Source organism: Equus quagga, chromosome 14, assembly GCF_021613505.1.
Source record: "Equus quagga isolate Etosha38 chromosome 14, UCLA_HA_Equagga_1.0, whole genome shotgun sequence".
Classification (NCBI taxonomy): Eukaryota; Metazoa; Chordata; class Mammalia; order Perissodactyla; family Equidae; genus Equus; species Equus quagga.
The window spans coordinates 95108584-95127087 of record NC_060280.1 but is presented as its reverse complement, the minus strand read 5'-3'; the positions used below and the strand labels follow the sequence as shown (position 1 = coordinate 95127087).

Sequence of the window (18504 nt, the reverse complement as noted above, 5' to 3'; positions counted from 1 at the left end):
GTGGGCCACTGGCCGTTGAGTCCCGCTTCAGCCCCTCCCCGCCCATGGTTGGTCCCCTGGCCCCCAGCCCCCAGTCATCTCATTCCCACACAAACGACACTGTCGCTTCAGAGATGACAAGGGTTCAAGGAGCTGTGTGCCAGGAAACGGGGGCAGAGACCAAAGGAGCAAGCCTCGTTTGTCACAGCAGCTCCCTGTGACTCGGTGTCCTCACTGTGACGGGAGCTGCTGGCGGTGCTGTTGGCTCCCTGTCCTGTTGGGAGGCTGGGATCTCCTCCCGGGGTCTTCGCCTGGTGGCTTTGTAGAGAGAGAGAGCTCACTCAGGTGTCTGTGTGCTCGTTCCCAGCCCCGCCTGCTCCCACCTGCCAGAGCCGCCAGGGCAGCCCCCCACCCTGGGGACGCGGGGGCCGGGTGGGCCGCTCCCAGGAGCTGCCTGGCTCCTCGCCCTGAGGGACAGTGGCTGCTGGCGCCCTTGCTTCTTTCTGACACGTGTTCCCGGGAAGCTGGAGCCGATGGGCCCGACTCCGGCCGCCGGGGGCTGGGTGCGCGGCCGTGTCCCGGGGCCTCCGTGTGGCTGGGCCCCCGGTGAGCCTCTGCCCTCCCACCTCGCAGGCCAACGCGCTCCTGATCCGGGAAGTGGACGTGGAGAAGGTGACAACCTTCGAGCACCGGTACGTCAGCGCCATCAAGACGCTGTGGGCTGACCCCGGCATCCAGGAGTGCTACGACCGCAGGCGCGAGTACCAGCTCTCCGACTCGGCCAAGTAGTGAGTAGGGGCCCGGCGGGAGCGGGCGCAAGGGACATCCAGGGACCCGGGGTGGGGGACTGAGAGAGAACGTGGGCGCAGGCGTGGCACGTGTGCTAGAGGAACGGAGACACCACGCTGGGGGCGCGGGCCATGTGCTGGAATCTTCTCTGGTGTCTGCAGCCTTTCTGTGAATCTGCAGCAGTTCCAGCCGAGGGGCCATCCCTGGAAGCCCCAGCCCTGGCCCTGGCCCTGCAGCGCCTGCTTGGGGTCCCTCAGACCGGCCTCTGACGTCCCAGCCTTCCCTGCTTCGCGTCCTTTGTGTCCCCAGAGACCCAGCCGCTGACCGGGTCCTTCCTCCCCAGTCGGGGGTGGGCAGGGCCCCACAGCGACCCCAGCGTCCTGTCTTGTCCGGGGGTGTTGGGCCGACTCAGACCCCGCCAGCGAGCACGGTGCCGGGCCCCTTGGACTGGCGGTGGCCGGGATGTGCCCGGGCAGCTGGCCTGAGCACGCCCCTCCCACTGTGTTGCAGCTACCTGACGGACGTGGACCGCATCGCCACTCTGGGCTACCTGCCCACCCAGCAGGACGTGCTGCGGGTGCGCGTGCCCACCACGGGCATCATCGAGTACCCTTTTGACCTGGAGAACATCATCTTCAGGTATCTGCGCGTGGCTTCCTCGGGGGGCGGCTGGCGGCCTGGGCCTCTGCGAGCTGGCGAGGCCGTTGGTCCCCCAGACCCCGAGGCCCTGTCGTGGGGCAGCGGAAGGCTCCTTGGCCCCCGGGCTTTGCTGTCAGGGAGCTTCTGGTCCAGGAGGAGAGAAGACTTGTAAACAGTGACTGTCACCGAGTGTCAGCGGAAGCCCTGCCTGGGTGGCCGTGACCTCGAGGGGTCGGGGGCTGGCCGGAGGGGCCTGGAGGCTTGGGCGGGGCCTCTGCAATGGGGCCGCAGCAGGGAGGGTGCCGGTGCGTGTGCGGATGGGGGGTGGCCCAGAGTCCCAGCCAGAGCAGGGCGTGGCGGAGGGAACCTGAAGGCCCCCAGGGACCCATGCAGAGCCAGGTGACGGGGCTTCCAGGCCGCTGTGCCTCTCAACATGTTGTAAAAGGGACAAGCTCTCCCTCAGGGTCCAGTCCTGGCAGGTTGTGCGGCCGGAGTGGACTCGGTGCCGTCCCCGAGGACACGCACCCTGCCACTCAGCGAGGCTGCAGCTTGTCCAGAGCTGCTAGCGGCAAGGCCAAGTGTGGTCTCCTGGGGCGGCCACGACAGATGACCACAGACGGGCAGTTTCCACCCGCAGACATTTGTGCTCTCCCAGTCCTGGAGGCCGGAGTCTGAGATCGGGGGTCGCAGGGCTGGTCCTTCTAGACTGTGAGGGGGCGTCTGTCCCATGTCTCCCGGCTTCTGGGGTCCCTGGCAGTCCTTGTGTCCCTTGGCTTGTGGACGCGTCACCCCGATCTCTGCCTCCATCATCACATGGCCTCCCTGTGTGTCTGCGTCCACGTGTCCCCTATTCTCGTAAAGACCCCGGTCCTTGGACCAGGGCCCCCTCTCCAGCAGGGCTCAACCCAGCCAGTTACATCCGCCCTGCCCTGCTTCCATGTTGGCCGTTCCCTGTTCCGGGGGCACTGAATCTGGGGGACACCGTTTGGCCCCGTGCACTGAGGCGCAGGCTCTGGTGGGCCTGTCTCCCGGCCGTGACGCCTCCCTCGCTGCACTTGTCACGGCGCCTCCCCGGGCAGGGGCTCCTCCCACGGAGGCGGGCAGCTGTGCCGCTGGCCGCGGTCTGCTGCCCTGGAGCCTTGAAGCGCCCACCCCGCCGGGGTCTGGGGAGTGTCTTGGGGTTGTTTCGAGGGTTTGTGTCCTCGCCCGAGACGTGCTGGGTCCCTGCTTCATGTGGGGGCTGCCTGCGCCCTGGTGTCCTGGGGTCCCTCACACGGTCTCCCCCTGCCTCTGCCCCAGTGCCCGTCCCTGCTCCCTCCTGGAGCTCAGGCAGTGGTGTCACCTCCTCCCGGAGGCCTTTCCCTATACCCCGCAACCCCACTGAACGCGCCCACTGGGTGCCCGAGCCACACATGGCCTCCACTCTGCCGGCATTGCCCCTCCTCCGGCCACCCCTTCCTCCGGTCGTGTGTTCACAGAAGGCAGGCTGGGGTCGCCGGCACCGAGCTCGTGGCCCGGCCCCAGTGCGAGCCCGGCCGGCACTGACTGATGGCGTGGTCGCCCCGATGCGTGAGGACATGAGCCTGGTCCCAAACAGGACCTGGTGTGGAGACTGCCCCTGGGGCCTGCATTCTGGCCCCGTCCTGGGGAGGCTCACGCTCCAGAGGCTGTGGCCTCCGACCTCACGGCCCCGCTGGGTTCCCCAGACTGGCTGCTGCTGCTGGCTGGGCCTGGCATCCGAGCACGGGGCCCTCAACTGGCCACCACCCTCCTGGGGCTTCACAGTCACCCTGGCACACCTGCCGTCCACCCACTCCTGCTGGCCGCTCCCTGAGAGCCCTGCAGGGTGATGGGCCTCTGCTGGCGTGCAGGCCGCCTGTGCTCCCCTGGGCGCCCCCGCCATGTCTATCCGAGCCCAGCCTTCCACTCGAGCTGCAGACGGGTGGCCATGGGGACCTCACCTCCTCAGGCTGGTGTTCGGGCCTGTCCTCTCCATCTCCATTTTCCTTTTAAAAATAGAGCATCTCCCCTCGTTGTGGAAAACTTAGGAAATTCACAAGTAGAAAGAAGAGCCCCCATAGCTGCCCGTGACACTCAAGGCCCCCTTGTGTCTGTGCCTGTCGTCAGTGTTCCGTACACGCAGCCCAAGAAGGGGACGAGCATTTGTGCCCCACAGCTGTCCCCTCGTGATGGCCGAGGCCCGTCTGTGGCGCCTGTCCCTCCGTTTGTCTAGCTGTTGCCATGGGGGAGCCCGAGACGGCTGTGGGGTCTCGGGTGCTGCCTGTTGCCCAGCGAGGGAGGGTGGGCCCTCTCGGGTCCCACTGGGGTCTGCACTGCGCCCCCGGTGCTGTAGACGGGGCCCTTTCAGAACGGTCGCGCCCCCAGGGGTGGCCCTGCACCCCTGCCGTTCCTGCCAGCGCTGGCCACTCCGGGGCCATGGCTCGTCGGGGGGAGGCCGTGTCGTGGGCAGCCCCAGCACTGATCCCTGGCGCTTCCGCCCCTGCAGGATGGTGGACGTGGGAGGACAGAGGTCCGAGCGGAGGAAGTGGATCCATTGCTTCGAGAACGTGACGTCCATCATGTTCCTCGTGGCACTCAGCGAGTACGACCAGGTCCTGGTGGAGTCGGACAATGAGGTGAGGGCCTGGGGCAGGGCGGCGTCCCCGCAGGGGCCCGGCGGAGGGGCCGTCACTCGCAGCCTTCCCTCCGCAGAACCGCATGGAGGAGAGCAAGGCGCTCTTCCGGACTATCATCACCTACCCCTGGTTCCAGAACTCGTCCGTCATTCTCTTCCTCAACAAGAAGGACCTGCTGGAGGACAAGATTCTCTACTCCCACCTCGTCGACTACTTCCCCGAGTTCGACGGTGAGCCTGGGGCGGGGGCCTGCGCGCGGCCACGGCGTCCTCACCCCTCTGCCCCGTGCTCCCTGTGGGGCCCCCGCAGAACCAGGAGAAGGTTCTGGAGCCCCCACACCCTACCGGGCCTGTTGGGGAGGGCTGAGTGCTGGGTGTCTCCAGCGCATCCCTTGCCCTCTCTGGGCCTCAGCATTCTCATCTGGGAATCAGGGACGGCAGCGAGGAGGGTGTTTCCTGGGGTCCTCTGGAGGCCAGCAGCACCGTCAGTGTCCCAGGGAGCTCCCCGGGGCTCTGGGCCGCCTCTCGCCTCAGCTCGGTGCTGCTCCCGGGCCTCTGACGGGCAGAAAGGCCCGCCTGTCCCCAGGGGGTTCTGTCCTCGAGGGGGCTCTGGGCTCAGCGCCACGCCGGGACACTCCCAGTCCCCACTCGGCAGCCTGTCCGCACGCGCCCATGGCCCGAGCCAGGAGTCCCCGTGGGCTCGGTGGCCCTGCGGGGAGGAGCGAGGCGCTGGAAACGAGGGCAGGAACAACACACCAGGACCGTGTCCTGACTGCTCCCTGGATGGCCCGCACTCCTCACGGGAGGCGAACAGCTCCCTGCAGACCCCCAGGCCCTTAGAGGAGCAGGGAGGAGGGATGGGGGTGGCAGGGCTGGGCCTGGGGACGGCTCCGGTGGGGTGCTCCTGTAGACCGGGGCCGGTGCTCTGAGGGGGCAGGGGGTCAGGAGTGTGGCTCTTGGCTTTCGCAGCCTCCTGGGTGGCGGGTGGCTTCCCCGTGGGGCTGAGCCGTAGCGGGTGGCAGGGGGTGATGCGCTGAGACCCCAGGGCGAGTGGGCTGGGCGGGAGGGAGGGTGGTGCGGCCATGCACGTGTGCACGTGTGCACGTGTCTGCAGGTGTGCATGGAGGTGTGTGCGCCCAGGGGTGTGTATGTGTGCAGATGCGTTGGCGGGGGTACCCGAGCGCATGGGTGCGGCGCCGGCCCTGTTTGGTTGTGGGTGTGTTTGGGGTGCGGCGTGAGCGCGGTGGGGGGAAGCGAGGCCGAGAAGGTGGGTCAGCTCCAGTGTGGAGGAGGTGGGAGCATCCACGTGGGCAGCAGCAGCGGCCCAGGGGGCCGGGGCTGGGGGCCGAGGGCCGGGTGGGTGGGGATGGGCGGATGCCTGAGTGGACCCCGGGGCGGACCCCCACGCATGCGCACGTGCGGGAAGCTGCGCCCAGCGGGGCCCCGGCTCAGACCCCGAAGCACGTGGCATAAACCGCGGGCAGCCGGCCCAGGAGCCGGGTGGGAAGCTGTCCCCGCGGGGCCGGGGGCCGGTGCCCGGATCCGGGTCCCCAGGCAGGGAGCTGTGCTCACCGCCCCGCCCCCCCAGGGCCGCAGCGGGACGCGCAGGCCGCGCGCGAGTTCATCTTGAAGATGTTCGTGGACCTGAACCCCGACAGCGACAAGATCATCTACTCGCACTTCACGTGCGCCACCGACACGGAGAACATCCGCTTCGTCTTCGCCGCCGTCAAGGACACCATCCTGCAGCTGAACCTGAAGGAGTACAACCTGGTGTGACCCCGGCGGCCGCGGAGGGAGACCGAGGGCCGGCGACAGGCCCCCCTCCGGCCGCGCGCCGGGCCGCCCGCCGCCCCGGCTCTGCCCACGGAGGAGACGGGTTTTTTTTCATATTTCTAACAAATGGTTTTTATTTCACAGTTATCAGGGGATGTACATCTTTGTTTCTACACGATTCGTGCAGCTTCTCACCTTTTGTCAGCCGCAAAGGCAGCCTTTTTCTGGCCTTGACTTGTGGCTCGCTTTTTTCTAAAAAAAAAAGAAAAAAAAAGGAAAAAGAATCAAAAAAGGAAAACGGAGACAAGTGGAGATGAGACCCGCGAGCGCCGAGCCCCGGCAACCCCAGGCCTGGCGCGGCCGCAGCCCCGGCGCCGGACTCCTGCCCCCTCCACCGCGGAGGGGGGCGCACGGACTCCGACTTCCCCCCCTTTTTTTAAGTTATTGGCATCCTCGTGACGGACGCTGTGTTTTGCCCACCGGACTCCAAGAAGTGGGGGGTGGGTGGCTGGCGCCCCCCGCTGCCCACCCTGGGAAGTGCCTGACCATTATTTTTCTTTTTTTTTTTTTTTTTTTTTTTTTGCGGAAAAAAATGATGAGTACGCCCTGCGTACGCTCCACCGTGGAGGAGACGCCCCGGGCCCTGTCGCACCCCGTGCGGCCGCCCCATCCCCACCCCACTGCCGGGGCCCCGACCCCGGGGAGCCGCGGGGAGGCCCCTCGCTTGGGAGCGGCTTCCGTCGTGTTCCGTTTTGCAGCCCATTTGGGAAGAGCGATCGCGGGGCGGGGACGGTGTCGGGATATTCTCAGGTCTGTCCCCAAGAGGCGGGGCCGTGGCCTCCATCGCCCGGCCGTCCGTCGGAGGCGCCTCGGCCCGGGGGGTCTCCAAGCCTGGCCCCCCGCCCCGGCCTCGCACTGAGCCAGAGCCGCGGGGCCGCTTCCTGGGGGCGCGGGGTGGCTCTTCACCTGGTGGAGACCGAGCACTACAGTGTTTTTGTTTTGTATGTGTGGGTTTTGTTTTTTTGCACAAACGGACCGGGAGGGGAACTGCCGGCGATGCCTTGGGCCCCGCGCCGCCGGGAGTGGCCGTGCGTGCCGCCGGTGCTGCGCCCGAGCAGGAAGGGGGCTCGTGGCCCTGGGGGCAGGCGGCGGGCAGGAGTTGGGGGCTGCGGCGTTCCTGGGGGTCAGAACGGGCCGGGGGCCCCCAGCCTCTCAGCCCGTTTCTCTTTGGCATCTCTGCCAAAAGGGTCCTTCTCGTGCCATTCTGTGCCGCCCCCCCAGGCGCGCCCGCAGTGGGGGGCAGATGGTGCTGCTGGCGGGGCCCCTCCGGTCCTCGCGGGCCGGCCTCTCCGCGTCCTCGCGCCTCTCCAGGGCCCCGATCACAAGAAGGGACCAGGATGGGCTCTCCGGGGGGTGGCGTGGACGGGGAGGGGGCCCCCAAGTATTAACTCTTCCCCGAGGTGGGCAGCGTGCCAAGCATCGCAGGGCCAACGCCGGGCGGACGGCAGGGCCTCCCACGCCCGGGCGCCGAGGCCGGTTCCGTGCCAACGCCAGCCGGGCCGGGGTCTCGGCCCCTCCCTCGCCCGGGGGGTGAGGCGGGTGGGTTTCTCGTTCTCCACCCTGTGAACTTCACCTCCATCGAGATTTCTCCGAGCAGCGACCTCCCTCCGGTCCTGTCTCCCCGCAGAAGGAAAGCCGCCGCCCGGGCGCCCTGGTCCCCGCCGGGGAGACATCCCAGTGCCAACGCCCCCGCCGCGCGGACGTGCTCCAGTCGCCCTTGTATATTACACAGTCCTGATTTCAGACGATTTAACCCTTAACCTATTTAAAAAAAGAATATTATATAAAAATGCTGTTTTTAAACCTTTTGTCATTTGAAATGCATGTACTGTGCGTGCTGGGGGCGGGGCGCCATCCGCTCCATGCCAGCTTCCTGGGCCTGGGCCGCCCGCGACCAGGCCGGGGGGGACGGCGGGCGCAGCTCAGCGTGTGGGGCCCTGACCCCTTAATCCAGGGACACCCGATGGAAATCGACTTTTCATATCTTTCTCCTGAAATGAATTGTTTTAAATTGGAATAAATTTTGTTCCTAAACGCTGCGGCCCCTTCTGGCTTATTTCCTTGTTGCTGGTGACAGGGGTGGGTGGGGGGCAGCGGAGGGGCCCTGAAGGTCCCCGGATGTCCCCTGGTCTCCCTGCGGTTGGCTGGGAACCCGCACCTTCAGGCTGCGATCAGCTCACAGGAGCCACGGCCACGGCTGCCCAGGGTGCGCCCCCCACCGTGAGGGGCCCGTGCCTGCAGCATCCCCTCTCTGAGCTCCTCCTGGCCCCTGACTTCAGGTCCGTCTGTGTGTGCTGCGGGGCTGGAGCGCCCTGCGAGAGGCACCTCTGTGTTACGGGGCAGGGGCCTGAGATGAGGGACATGCTCCCTGTCGCTGATGCCCTGGGAGACACACCCTCCCCCGCCTTCATGGCTAGAAACTGAAGAGGGTGAGCCAGGGGGTCTCTGCCGTCTTCCTTCAGTCGTGTGTTCCTTAAACGACTTTTTTCTAATTGTGGTAAAATAGACATAAAGTTTACCATCTTCGCCATTTTTCAGCACACAGCTTGGCAGCATGAAGCACATTCACACGGTTGTGCCACCATCCCCCCCATCTGTCTCCAGAACTTTCCATCTCCCCAAACTGAAGCTCTGTCCCCATGAAACGCTGACTCCTACCCCTCCCCCAGCCCCTGGCCCCCCATCCACTTTCTGTCTCTGTGGCTGTGGCTCCTCTGGGGACCTCCTGTGAGTGGACCACACAGTGTGTGTCCTTCTGTGTCTGGCTCACGTCACTGAGCATCACGTCCTCCAGGTCCCTCCACGCTGGAGCAGGTGTCAGGATCTCCTCCCTTTTCATGGCTGCGTAATATTCCAGGGTGTGGAAGGACCACACTGTGAGTGTTCATCACCCGTCCAGGGACACTCGGGTGCTTCCAGCTTTTGGCGGCTGTGAATCCAGCTGCTCTGCGCGTGGCTGGGCAAATAGCCCTTCAAGCCCCTGCCTTCGATTTCTTGGGGCGGACACACCTAGCAGTGGGATTGCGGGCTCACACGGGGATTTGATGTTTAATTTGTTTTGAGGAGCCATCATCCTGTTTTCCACCGCGGCTGCCCCACTGCACATTCCCGCCAGCCGTGCGCAAGGTCCCAACTTTTCCACATCCGCCTCCTGTTTGATGTACTCGTCGGTCAGCTGATAGGCCTTGAAGGCCCCCTGTGTGCCAGGCACCCTCCTAGCTGCTGCGGACACAGCCGCGGAGATAGCACTTAGCGTCACGACTTAATCTATGAAGAGAAACAGCAGGGAAGGGCGACGGGGAGCAGTAGAGGCCACTTGAGACGGGCTGTTCAGGAAAGGCTTTTCTGAGGAGGTGGCATGTGAGTAGGAAGACTGGAAGAGAAGGGGCCGTGCTGTGACCTCAGGGAACAGCTTTCCAGGGAGAGGGCACAGCCAGTGCAAAGGCCCTGGGGCAGGCCCAGGCCTGGAGTGTGGGAGGAACAGCGAGGAGACCCGTGTGACTGGAGCAGAGGGAGGAGGGGGACAGAGGGAGGAGGGAGGGCGGGGAGGGGACCGGGCAGGTCGTGCGGGGGGCCTAGGGGGTCGCGGGGAGGACTTGGCTTCTCCCGGAGGGAGGGGGAGCCTGGAGGGCTGCGGGCGGAGGAGGCGGGCCCGACTCAGGGGCTCCGGGCGCCCTCTGGTGGCGGCCGCGGGGAGGACAGGCTGGGGGTGAGGGCGGGAGCCGGGGACCAGGGAGGAGGGCCCGGCGCTGGTCCGGAGGCGATGCTGGGGGCCCAGGCGGAGGCGGAGGAGGGCGGTGGATGGGAGGGAGCCGCCGCCACCGCAGCCGGCGCACCTGGACGTCTTGCCCCCCGCGTCCGGCAGGTGTCGCCCGCCCCCCACCCGCCGGAGGTCCGCTCATCATCGGGTGTCCCCGTCGCTCCTGTGGCTCCTCCGCGGTGCGGGCCTGTCCGAGCGCCTACTGTCCTTTCTCTCGGATGCACACCCAGAAGGGCAGTGGCTCGATGGAGAATTTTTTGTCTGATCCAAATCAGTGATTCCTCAGTCAGTAAAAGGGAGGGGGGTGGACCTTTGTGTCCCAGTCTTCCCCCACCCTGGGGGGGGGGGGGGCGTGACCTTGGGTGTGGCCCAGGGCAGCGTCCAGGGAGGGACAGGCTGTCCACTCAGCGGCCAACACTCCCAGCCACTGAGGAGCGGGAAGTACTTTGAAACTGTGTGAACACCCTATTCCTCATTAGACGGAAAGGCCGTTTTTAATACCAAAGAGGCAGCGAGGGGGGTGTGGATTCTGAATAACGGAGGCTGTTTGGGGTGGAAGAAATTGAGCCCCATAAAAACCCACCGGGGCTCGTGGGGGGGGGGGGGTCGGTTGGTGGGTGCCCTTTGGCAAAAGATCATTGATATCTGGGAAGTGGCTGATAACCCAGCAGTTCCGCAGCTGGGTGTTTATCCTCAGAAAGTCGTACCTTGAGTCACCAAAGGGGACGCGCCAAGTGGCCGGAACCGCCCTGTTCATGGTGGCCCCGAACTGAAATTGAACCAAATGCCGGTGACCGGAGGAGCGAGGAACAGCACAGCACGGTGCCTGCGGTTGACAATACTTAACAAGGCCGTGTCGTCCACTTGAAAGTTGCCAAGAGAGCTGATCTTAAAAGTTCTCATCACAAGAAAAAAAAGAAATTGTAACTATATGTGGTGATGGATGCTGACTAGACACTTATGGTGCTGAGCGTTTTGCAATATAGACAAATATCGAATCGTTACGCTGTACACCTGAAGCTAGAAGGATGTTACAAGTCCATTGTATCTCAAGTAAAACAAATAAATAGAAAATACTGATAAGAAACAAAAAAGAATGGACGAATAGATGGTGGGATGTTCGCCTGGGGGAATCGTCTTCGGCAAGGAGAATTGATAAACAGCGACCACGCGTGCCAATACGATTTATCACACAAACGTATTGTTGAGTGGCAGATAGAAACCAGACTCCCATCGGGCAATTCCATTTCCATAAAGTACAAAAAGGGCAAAAATTAAACACGATTTTTAGGGATGCTAATGCTGTTCTAAATTTATAAAGAAAAAACACCAAAAGTTTCCTTTTGTGTAAAAATGGAGGAAATTTCATAAGAGAATCAATTCACCAAGAAGACCCAGTAATCCGAAATATGCACAAAATAGATGGAGCAAAATGTGACAGAACCCAGAGGAGAAAGGGACAATTCCACAAATGCGCTTCAAAACGTCCACACTCCTCGCTCAGCAACCGATAGAGTAAGAGACAGAATATTAGCAAGAACATAGGGGATCGAAGAGACATCGTCACCCGAATAGACTCGCACAAATACAGTGAAATGACTTTTGGCCAACGTAGAAAGGCAATTCGACGTGGAAGGACCATCTTTTCAACAAATGGCGCTGGGACAAAAGGATATCCATATGCAAAAAAATAATTTAAAAAAAAGGAACCTCAATCTAGACAAAATGAACTCAGAATGGATCACAGATCTAAACGTCAAATGTAAATCACTATAACTCCTCGAAGAAAACATGAGAGAACATCTTTGTGGCTTCGGGTTTGGCAAATCGTTCTTAGCTACGACACCAAAAAGCACCATCCATATAGGAAAAAAATGGATAAATTGAACCTCACCCAAATTACAAGCTTTTGCTCCACAAAGGACACAGGGAAGAGGGTGACAAGCCAAACCACAGACTGGGGGGAAATGTTTGAAAATCACCTCCCCAAGAAAGGACTCGTGTCCAGAATATATAAATAATTCTCAAGACGCGATAACAAGAAAACAATCTAGTAAAGGAAACATTTGAACAGGCGTCTCGTCAAGGTAGATACACGGGTGACACGTGAGAAGATACTCAACGTCATCACTGATCACGGAGATGCAGGTGAAATTCCCAGTGAGACACCATCGTGTGTATCTGAAAATGGCTAAAGCAAAAAATACGGACAATACCAAGTGCTGGCGAGGATGCAGGGCAACTGGAACTCTCATACGTTGCTGGCAGGGATGCGAAATGGTACGGCTGCCTCGGGGACCAGAGAAAGCAAATACAACGCCCCGTGAATTTTAAGAATGAAAAACGAAATAAATCTTGTTACTGAAGAGTTCTTCCCAAACAGAGACACACGGTGCACGGCAGAGCGATGCAGACCACGGTGACGGGGGGAAAGGAGGAGGTCCCCATTGCACAGAACTCCTGGGGGCCCCGGGGGGTCGGCCTGATGGGCCTCACAGGGGTGTTGGCCTCACAGGAGCCGATCAGGTTGTATATTCACATTTTATGCGTTTTCTGTATGTGTGTGTGTTTTCAAAGACGCACGCTGGCTCGCCCGACTTCCCAAATGGACTAGAACGTGACAAATGTCCCGAACGGCACCGGCACATGGAAAGGAAGCAGCTGGCCCCTTTGGGGAACTGAAAAGGGACGTTTGTTTTGAAGCTGGAGGAATTCGCAGGGGCCGGGCCCCTGGAGGAGGGGGATCGAGAAGCGGGGTGGTTACTCTGAGGTCAGTGGGAGCCATGGAGGGAGTCAGACCAGGCCTGACACCGGTCCTGTTGTGACGTGCCAAGGGCCTGGGGTCCCCCACCCGGAGACAGACAGCAGGGAGATGCCCGGGGTGGGGACAGCCCTCGTGTTCCCGGCACGCCGGGCTGTGACTCAGCCGGCCACCCCAGCTGTTCCTTTCTGCAGCCCAGCAGCCCTCCCAGCTCTGCCGGCCCAGACGCATTTCTGCTTTTCTTCACCTGCCCGGAGTGGGAAGTCGCCCGGGGCCCCCGGCTCGGGAGCGCCCCTCCTCTCGGCCGCCCATCCGGTTGAGGGCGGGAGGCTGGCTGGGCGGGGCAGCGCCCACCAGTGACCCAACGGTGGTGGGGGGCAGGGCCCGGGGTGGGGGCCCTATCGAACTTCCCATCTGCCGTTCGTTGTGAATTAACGGCAAAGAAAACCGCACACTGCGACCCGAGGGGGGCGTGGGGGAGGGGTGACGGTGGCTGCTGTGTGACCCCAGGCGCGTCACTCCACCTCTCTGAGCCTCGCTGAGACCATCTGGGAGGGATCCAGAGGCTCTCCGAATCGTGTGTATCTGCACAGGGGGTTTGATCCGGAACTTTCTAGAGCATTCTAGAACCTCTCAGATGGGGTTCTGCACCCAAACACGGCAAAAAGCTGCTGGGTTGGAGACAGTCTGTGACCTCCCCTTTGACTGGGAGTGTCTAGGAGGCAGCCATATGTGCACCCCACGGTCCTCGTCCTACTTCTGGGGTCCTGAGGACAACGGGGGTCCAGGCAGGGGGCCTGGCGGCCTCGTTGGGAAGGTCCTGGGCCAGGCTGCTGTCTGACTCCTCCCCCTGGGCCCAAATGTCATCTTGTCAGCATGACCTCCGTGACCCATTTATAGCCCCAACCTCAGCCCCCCCACATGCCCGGCCCCCTTCTCTGCTTTAGTTTTTGCTTAGACTGAACCACCATCCAACAGGCTCAAATGTTTTTAAAAATGTCCAGAATGCCTGGTACACAGTAGGCACTCAATAATTGCGCAAAGAATGCACAGCCCCTCCCCACAGCTGCCTGGTCAGCGTTTAGACCCTGGGCCCCCACGGGGGAGAGATGACTCCCCGCCCCGTCTCCTCCCAATCCTGCGGCCCCCGGCAAATGTCTTCATGGCTGTGTGCCTCATTTTCCCTGTCTGCACATCAGGATGATAACATTAACTCGGGGCGATGTGCGCAGGAAATGAATCCATACAAGAGCACGGCACGCAGCAGGTGCCCCCTGGATTCGGCTGTTTTTTGAGAAAGGATCATGGTTGGTATTGGGAGGACAGCTCCTCATTGGCTCAGAGGAGGGGGTGGGCCTGGGCACAGCAGGGGGCGGTGTCAGAGGCCCTTCACCAGAATGAGGAAGGAGGGCCCAGCAGGTTGCTGCCGGTGCCCCGACTGCGTGCTGGCAGGCAGGCGTTCCTTGGGGCCACCCCGCCCTCCCTGGGTGCCCACCTCATCTCGTGCCACCCACAGCCTGTCTGGCCAGGCCCGGGCAGGTCTGAGGATGGGTGGGGAGCCCTGAGTCTCACCCCCTCTCTCCGCCGCCGCCTCTGCCCGCCCCGCCCTGGGCCCGGCACTCAGGCCTCGCCGAGCTGGGCCCTCCTGGTGCCCGAGGCTGAGAAATCGGGGGTCCCTGAGGGGGTCCCCGGAGCCGGCCGGGTGGGGGCGCCCTCCCCAGGGGGGCCGGGGCCATGCCCCCTGGCGCCCTCTGAGCCCCGACCATGGCCCGCTCGCTGACCTGGCGCTGCTGCCCCTGGTGCCTGACGGAGGAGGAGAAGACGGCGGCCCGGATCGACCAGGAGATCAACCGGATCCTCTTGGAACAGAAGAAGCGGGACCGCGGGGAGCTGAAGCTGCTGCTGCTGGGTGAGCCCAGGGCCCGGCGGGGGCGGGCAGCGGGCAAGGGGGGTGACACGAAGACAAGGACTCGGAGGAGGGCCCAAGGAGGGGACCCTCAAATCCCTCGGGGGCCGGGAGAGCCTGGAAATCCATTTTCCAGATGAGGAGACCGAGGGCCAGAGTGGCCCAGTTGCTCGTCCAAAGGTGTGGGCGCTGGGCCCATCCACAAGAACGGAGGTGGCTCGGCGGGGCGGCCCGACGGGGACCCGCTCCTGCCCAGCAGGCCCAGCCCGCCCTACCGGCTGCTGCGTCACGGGAAGGGAGCGAGGACGCGGGGCCGCGAGCCCGGCTTTCCCTCCCTACGCGGCCGGCCCGGGAAGGCGGAGGGCCCCCCCGGGTGGCTCTGGAGGTCGCTCAGCCCAGGTCCTCGGGGCAGAGCGTGGGTTTATTCATTCATTCCCGCCGCGTCAGGGAACTCGTGGGGACATCGTCTTCCGGGCCGGGGACAGGCGTGAAGCCCGTCAACTAACAAGCAGGGTGACTTCCGGCAGCGAGAGTCGCCCCGGGCGAGGGAGCCAGAGGGACTCGGTGGGGGGGCAGCCATTGTAAGGTTCTGAGATGCGACCTCAGAACCTCGAGTCTTGTCGCCCGCGGGGGTCCGCTCCCCCAACCTCCTGGCCATGCGTGTGGCTCCGCCCACCAGCCTAACCCTGGGGACTGCGGCCCAGGAGGGACCCCCCTGAGCCCTGGGTGGGGGGGCTGGGGAAGGGCCCTGGTGTCCCCAAGTCACCTCTGCCTGCCCGGGGCAAATAGGCTGGTCATCGGCTCGGTCACCCTCTCTGTTCCCTTGCCCGGTGGGCCAGGCAGCCGCATGGAGTGGAGAGAGAGCAGAGAGGGGACTCTGGGACCCCCCAGGAGCGGCATCTGCACGGGGCCCCTCTGATTCGGGTCTGGAATCAGGCAGAGGAATTTCCTCCCCATCCTTGGAGGAGAGCCGGGGCGGCGTGAAATTCAGACTCTCGGGCCCCAGCTCACCGCCCCGCCATAGTCCTTCAGCTGCAGCCCCCCGGCCCCTCCACCCACCGCATGGGTCTTGTTTCCCTTAAATGTTTGGGAAAATCATCAATGAAGCCATCGGAGCCCGGAGGTTTTAATTAAGAACTTAATTTCTTTAATAGCTGGGCTATTATTATATTAATAATATATGTGGTCTCTGATATTTATTAATTTTTAATAAATAGGGCGATTGAGGCTACCTATTTCTTCTTGAGCGAGCTTCGGCTATTGGGGTCTTTTAAAGAATTTGTCAGTTTCTTCAAAGTCGAGTGGACGAGTGTGAAGTTGCTTATGACGTTCCCTCGTCTGTAGGACCCGTAGTGATGGCCCCTTTCTCATGCTGTGTCTCGAGCTCTCTGATCCGTCAGGCCAGGGGTTTATCCACGTTAGGGATCTCTCCGCGCACATGTCGGGTTCACTTGTCTGTGCCTCGGGGCCTTTGCACTTGCCATTCTCCCCGTTAAGAGCGTGGTGGGCGCTCCCACTCGAGGCAGGTGGCAGCTCAAGTGTCCCCTCCTCCGAGAAGCCTTCCCTGATTTCCCCCAGCTACAAAGGCAGCCCCATCCTTCTCCTACCTTTGTGACTTTCCGTCCTGTTTTGGGGCCATTTTCCCCAGAGCTGTGCCGCATCTTCCCAGAGCTGGGACGGTCCCTTGCCCGGCTCCACTCTGACCACCGCACAGCCAGCCCCAAATCAGGAAGCCCCTTCTGCTGGTGCGGGGGTAGGGGGACAAAGACGGGAGGGGGGCTGCCCATGTCCCCCAGCGCCCACGTTGGCACTTGGACAGCCCTGGCGACTGTGGTTTATACCACCCCCACCCCAGCCCCAAGGCCGCCTCTGCACCCCGCTCCCTTCTTGAAAACAGGAATTGAATCCAAAAGTTATTTTTTCCTCTTTTTGAGGAAGCGGCCGAGGGTCGGGGGTCTGTCCGTGACAGACAGTGCTGACCCCCTCGGGGAGGGGGGGAGTCAGAAGGAGGCAATGAATGGGGCCGACTCTGTCCATGGCGCTGGAGGCAAGTACTTCTCGCATCCCCGGATGGAGAAACTGAGGCCCAGAGAGGTGAAGCGACTTGCCCGAGGCAGCACAGCCAGGATCTGAACCTAGGATTCCGGTTCCAAAGCCCGTGCGTTCACCTGACCGCCTTGAGAATGTGCGGCGGGAGAGAAGAGCCACAGAACCCCCATGACAGATGGGGAAACTGAGGCCCAGGGAGGTGGCAGGAGTGGTCTGAGGCCCAGTGGGATGTGGAAACTGAGCTGCCTGCCCCCCGGCTGCCCAGGCCTGGCTCCCCATGGCCCTGGCACCCTGTTTCTGGGGCGGGCAGGGTGGGTGGGGGTGCCGGCCCCCGCGGAGGGGGCCTTTCGGGATGCCCGGGGCTGGGCCCGCTGCTCCCCATGTCTGCCGGCTCCCACTTCCTCCTCCCGCCCCCGGAGGAAGCTGCCACTTCCCGTCGGGGCTGCGTGGCGGTGGCAGCCAGGTGGACACAGCCACCCTGCAGCCCCCCGCCCGCCCCTCGCAGACCCGGAGCGGGTGCTGGACGGGCTCCCGAGTCCCCGGGGCCCGAGGACAGGCTCGGGCCGCAGACGGGGCCCCGCCCGGCCTGGGTCTCCAGACTTCAGGCTCTGACCCGTCCGTGAGTCACGACGTCCGCGGTGCAGGCGGCGGACAGGAATTTTTTTTCTTTAATGAAACCAAAGAGAAGAGAAAAAAATCAGTGCGTGTCCACGCGGGGACCTGGTCCTTCCGGGGACCTCTGTTCTCTACCTTTTTGGGGAGACCCAGGGCGTCACCCACAGCCCCTGAGCCTCCTGGCGGCCACGTGTCCGGAGAAACCGCGAGTGGCTCAGATTGAGAGGATGCCCGGGCCAGTCGACGGGCCGCGTCCCGTTTTGTGGCAGGACCCGTAAGGGCTCGAGTTGGCGCCTCTGATTCCCCGCTGGCTGTGTGACCCTGGGAAAGTCACATCACCTCTCTGAGCCCCCCGCACGGATGGGAAAACAGCGGGAATCTGCGTGAGGATTGAGCCAGGACACGCACAGCGGACCGTGGCCCCGGGCCTGGCAGGTGCCGAGAGTCCATCATGCTCGCCGGGATGATGATGATGACGGTTACTATTATGGGTGGTTGTTATTGTTGAGGCAGCGCCTGGGGAACTTCCTGGGATGATAATTATAAAGCCCATGAGCTCTGGACTCAGCCAGGATTGGGGTGGAGTCCCCGCTCGGCCACTCACCAGCTCCACGACCCTAGGAATCAGTCCCCTTAGCTGATCTGGGACTCAGTTTCCTCACATGAAAAGGGGGGCTTAGAGTCGTCCCTCTCTCACCACGACCCCTGGCAAACTGGCCCCGTACAGCACCCAGGGCCTTGGGAGCGCGCAGTCAAGGGCCCCGGGGCTCGCAGCTGCCTCTGCCGGCCCCAAATGGCCGTGGATCCGAAGACCGGCCGGTCCACCGGCTTCGTCCGTGGGCAGGAGGGCTGCGGGCTCGTCTCGCTGACCGTGTCGTTCAGATGCTCCCCTGCGGGAACAGTTAGTGCGCTTGACGTGTCCCTGTCTAACATCCCAGAGATTCCAGAATCTGCGACACGTACAGCCCCACGCTGGCGAGCTTCACATGGCGGACCTGGGGCGTGGGTTTTTTTTTTTCTTTTGAGGAAGATTAGCCCTGAGCTAACTGCTGCCAATCCTCCTCTTTTTGCTGAGGAAGACTGGCCCTGAGCTAACATCCGTGCCCATCTTCCTCTACTTTCTATGTGGGACGCCTACCACAGCATGGCGTGCCAAGCAGTGCCATGTCCACACCCGGGATCCGAACTGGCGAACCCCAGGCCGCCAAAGCGGAACGTGCACACTTAACCGCTGTACCGCTGGGCCAGCCCCGGGTTGTTTTTTTTAAGGAAACTTTTTATTTTGGAGTAATTTTAGATGCACAGAAAAGTGGCAAAGCTGCTGAGACTCCCTGGGTCCTGTGACCAGCTTCCGCTCAAGGGCACGTCCGATGTCACCCCTGGGCATAGGTCACAGCCCAGAAATTAACCCGGAACCCGGGACCTGACATTGACGAAACTCCAGACTGTGGATTTTACGGGTGTTTCCCCCGAGGCCCCTTTTTCCGTTTCACTTTCCAATCAGGCATCTCACTCGGCATGTCAGGCTTTTTCTT

General features: G+C 62.7%; 2 protein-coding genes across 2 annotated transcripts in view; both read left to right on the top strand.

The window, feature by feature from the left end:
- Nucleotides 1–7912, top strand: part of GNA11 (G protein subunit alpha 11) — a 33168-nt gene extending 25256 nt beyond the window's left edge. Inside the window, exons 4-8 of the mRNA XM_046638325.1 lie at nucleotides 613–767; nucleotides 1279–1407; nucleotides 3914–4043; nucleotides 4120–4273; nucleotides 5631–7912. Of these exons, the coding sequence (XP_046494281.1) occupies nucleotides 613–767; nucleotides 1279–1407; nucleotides 3914–4043; nucleotides 4120–4273; nucleotides 5631–5821 (759 nt within the window). The 3' untranslated portion in view covers nucleotides 5822–7912. The remainder of the gene's footprint in view (nucleotides 1–612; nucleotides 768–1278; nucleotides 1408–3913; nucleotides 4044–4119; nucleotides 4274–5630) is intronic.
- Nucleotides 7913–13840: 5928 nt separating this feature from the next.
- LOC124251861 (guanine nucleotide-binding protein subunit alpha-15) overlaps nucleotides 13841–18504 on the top strand; it is a 12377-nt gene continuing 7713 nt past the window's right edge. Inside the window, exon 1 of the mRNA XM_046684768.1 lies at nucleotides 13841–14308. Within this exon, the coding sequence (XP_046540724.1) occupies nucleotides 14164–14308 (145 nt within the window). The 5' untranslated portion in view covers nucleotides 13841–14163. The remainder of the gene's footprint in view (nucleotides 14309–18504) is intronic.